At 28.7% G+C, this 4,039-nt stretch overlaps 1 protein-coding gene across 1 annotated transcript; it reads right to left on the reverse strand.

Annotated features, from left to right (window-relative positions):
* Window positions 1-120: 120 nt before the first annotated feature.
* LOC21384115 (protein SRG1) lies at window positions 121-3,201 on the reverse strand (the record flags this gene model as incomplete). The annotated part of the gene is made up of 3 exons (XM_010090884.2): window positions 2,965-3,201; window positions 1,969-2,216; window positions 121-445 (listed from the first exon to the last, which is right to left on the reverse strand). Coding segments are annotated over exons 1-3 (810 nt in total), but the record flags the coding sequence as incomplete, so codon positions are not given.
* Window positions 3,202-4,039: the final 838 nt, after the last annotated feature.

Consider the following 4,039-nt stretch of genomic DNA (forward strand, 5'->3'; position numbering starts at 1 on the left):
AAAAAAAAATTGTTAACATGTTTAAAATACTTTAATGAAATTTATATTCTAAAAATAAGAAGGTGTGCCTACTTTGAGTTCCCAAAAAAAAAAAAAAAAAAAGAGATGATAATTAATTACCTCCACGATGTCTCCAATGTTGACAATGAAGGCGTTAGGAAGGGGTTTGACTGGGACCCACATGCCATCTTTCTTTATTTGGAGTCCTTCCACTTCACTGATTTGCAGGAGAATGGTAAGGCCAACGGAATCAGAATGAGGAGTTAGACCCATCACTTGTTCTGGTTGAGGGCATGGAGGGTAATAGTTCATCCTCATTGCTTGCATTCCATCTTCAAACATTCTAGTCATTTCTTTGCCTTTAATTTCAAGAGCCTTTTCCATTTGGGAGATTATAGCCTTGGCAAGATTTTTGAGTTCCAATGCACAAGTCTCCAAGTTGTCCCTACAAATAAACGAGAAGTAAATTAAAGAGATATTCTTTTTTTTTTTTTCCTTCTTGCTAATAGATATTCACTATTTCATACCTTGGTATTTTCAGCTTATAAAAAGAAGTGTCCTCTGTCTTTTAAATGTTTTTCAAGAGTGTATATCTGAATTATAAATTTGTTAATTAAAGTCCCGTTCATTTCACCGATTTGAGTTTAAAATTCAAGTTTTGTTACAGTAAAAAACTTTTAAAAACAGTCACATTTAACTTTTTTCCTACAGTAAAAAACTTTCACATAAAGTCACATTTTAACTCGAATCAGAAAACTAAACGGGCCCTAAATTTATAGCTATTTTAGATCAAGGTTTTGAAGTCGAATTAACAAATTTACCATTTTGTCGCTTAGCTTGAAAAATACAAATTGTACGATTTTTTCTTTTGTTGTTGTTGTTTTTTTATTATTATTATTTTTTATTTTTAAACTTAGTTCTATGTTCGATTATAGGTTATCAATCAATATATTAGAAATGTTAATGTTCCTGTCAAAACGGTGCCGTTTTGGTTGAAACCACCTTTCTTTTTTTTAGCCTTTTACCTTCAAATTTATTTATTTATTTATTTTATTCATATTTTCCCCATTTTTTCACCTAAAACATCTTTTTTTTCCTTTTTGGTCCTTTCTTGAATTTTTTTTAAGTTTTACCCCGAAACTTTTATTTATTTCTTTGCTTTGGTTCCTTTTCAAGCCCTTTTTTATTTTTGCCCTTAATCTTGATCTTTTTTCATTTTGGACCATTTTGAACTAAAACTTATTTAATTCTTGATCTTTGTCCTTTTCTAACCTTTTATTTATTCTTGTCTTATATTTTTTTTGTTTTGGTTCCTTTTGTCTTAAAATATATTGTTTCTTCTATTTGGTCCATTTTTTAGCCTTGAAACTTATTAATTTCTTTGTTTTGGTTCTTTCTCGACACCTTTTTTTTTTACCCTAAACTTATTTATTTCTTTATTTTTGTCCTTTTTAATCCTTTTTTGATTTCTTGCCCTAAAGCTTTAAACTTTTTTATTTTGATTCCTTTTTAAAATTTTATTAATAACACGATAATTAACACTTAACACACGGATTACTTTCATATGCTCTTAACACATGGTAGTGTTATATGTTTTTATTAATAATACGATAATTAAAACTTAATAAACTGATTACTCTCCATGTGCATAGCACGTAGAGTTCAACTAGTTAATTATAAATGGTAAAGGTTTTATCATTTCAGGTGTCAAAGTCAACCCAAAAATATCAATGTAATAAATTCAGAAGAGCAATCATAACCTCTTCAAAAAAAAAAAAAAAAAAGAAAAAGAAAAAGGAAGTGCAATCATAACAACATTAACTTTTGATATATTCAATAGATGTTATATAAATAGTAAGCAGCCCTAAATTGAACATACATGATATTAAAATGTAGGTAGAGCAATAGGTGGGAGTTAAAATTTGTTGTGAACAAAAGCACATCAATACTCAAAGGAAAGGGAAGAACCTGAATGGAGTAGGAAGCTTTGGAAACAAATGGGGCTTCCTCAAACTAACTGGAAGTGTGGTCAAGAAGAAGATGTCATTCCAGTCAAGCTTTTGTTCTTCAGATTTTACAAAGGCTTGTCCAAATCCTTCTACTTCTCCTGAATGTTGCCACAACTTTTTCTTCTCTTCCATTGGAAGATTAAAAAAGTCTTGAATATCTGTCTTTATTTTCTCTACCAAGGAAGAGCTTATCCCATGGTTTATCAACTTCACAAAAATAATTTAATTAATCAATATTCTTCTAATATTCATCAACTGAGTTCTTAGCCTTACAACTAGAAACCGCGAAAGGAGAAAAAAAAAAAAGAAAACAATGATAATTATAATTTGGTCAATTTAGTTTTTTTTTTTTCCTTAATTTTTTTATGCTAAAAGAAAGGAGGCGAGAAAAATCCTGACATTATGGAGCTTTAATATACTTAAAACAAAGATGACACCCCCCTAAGCACTCATCTAGCCATGCCCGACTGGTAACAGGAAATAAACATTCCAGAAAACCTTATAATAAAACATAAATTTGAGGAAAAATATGACTTGGTTAAAACTTTCAGAGTTCGTATTAGTTATAAATATTTGAGCTCTTTACATTCTTAATTTGAAATAGCAAATATATATAATAGAGCTTTTCTGTAACAAATAACCACCTAGATAGATAAGAGTACTAATAAGTTACGTCGATTAAATTGTTAAATTACATAAAAATCAAGTATAGTAATATATATATATATTATCTTTATACTACAACACCAGCCAATTCTATTTTACATAATCGACCAAATAAAGATATATGGTTATGCTCTGATTACGGATCTGTTTGATTTATAGATTTGAAGAGAAAGTTGGAACATAAATTTAAATCTGTTTTTTTTTTTTTTTTGAAAATACTATAATAAAAAATGTATAAATAATCAAAACTTTTTTATTCATAAAAAAAAAAAAAAATTTGAAGCAATACCTGGAAGAAGCCCCAATCCCTGCAAGCTGAGTGGAAGCTAGCTAATTCAGATTCAGATAACTCACCATGACAAAGCAAGTTTTGGAAGTTGATAACTGGGATTTCAGAAACAGAAATAATTTTATTACTGGTTTTGTCATATTGATCAGGACGAATGTATCTGGATGGGACAGTGATTATGGGCTCCTTAACCAACTCTTGAACACTCGGCACAAGCAAAGAACTTCCGTACTCCATTTTTTCTCTTTCACAAATTCTCTCTTTCCTACAGATAGCTCACGCTCATACAAAGGTTTCGATATTATTGAGGTTTATTATTATGTCATATATTTATTTATAAAATATTACATGACAAACTGTATAATGTGTTGCATTGTGTATATGTTTTGTGGGATCATATATTTGATTTGATTTTATTTTCTTACCAACTAACAGTACGTCCAAAGTATATCTATAGGGTTGGTTAATTTTTTATTTTTTATTTAATTTTTTATGCGTTTTATACGGAAGTAGGTAAACCTACTTTTCTTGAAACGGAAGAAAACTAGATGTGCTAAAGTACATCATAATCTTGTAAATGTATAGAAAAAAAATCATCTCAATCAGAATTAAAACGAAAAAGTTATGATATTTTTAAGAATAGAGAAAATACTGTTTATTAACTTGAGTTTGAGTTTATGAACTCGAGTTGAAGGAAAAACTTAAACTCGAGTTTAACTACAAACTCGAGTTTAAACTCGAGTTCAAACTCAAATTTTACAAAAAAACATAAACTTAAATAAAGTTATAACTCGAGTTCAAATTTTATTTGAGTTTCGTTTCAAAATAACAACCCTTATTGTTTATAACCAGGAAAGCACAACAAACGTTTATTGATGAAAAAGAAGAAAAAATGGTTTGATAGTGAAACTCTATGAGCTTGGCTTGGAAAAGTTGCAGTAGAATACGTCTCTTGGATAGCACAGAGAATTGATAAACTAAAGCAAAATGTTCTTCTCTTCTCTTCTTTTCTTTTTTTTTTTTTTTTTTTTTTTTTTTTTTTTTTTTTTTTTTTAACAGAGAGTTGATAAACTAA

The sequence above is a fragment of the Morus notabilis genome, unplaced genomic scaffold (assembly GCF_000414095.1).
Source record: "Morus notabilis unplaced genomic scaffold, ASM41409v2 Scaffold1945, whole genome shotgun sequence".
Lineage (NCBI taxonomy): Eukaryota > Viridiplantae > Streptophyta > Magnoliopsida > Rosales > Moraceae > Morus > Morus notabilis.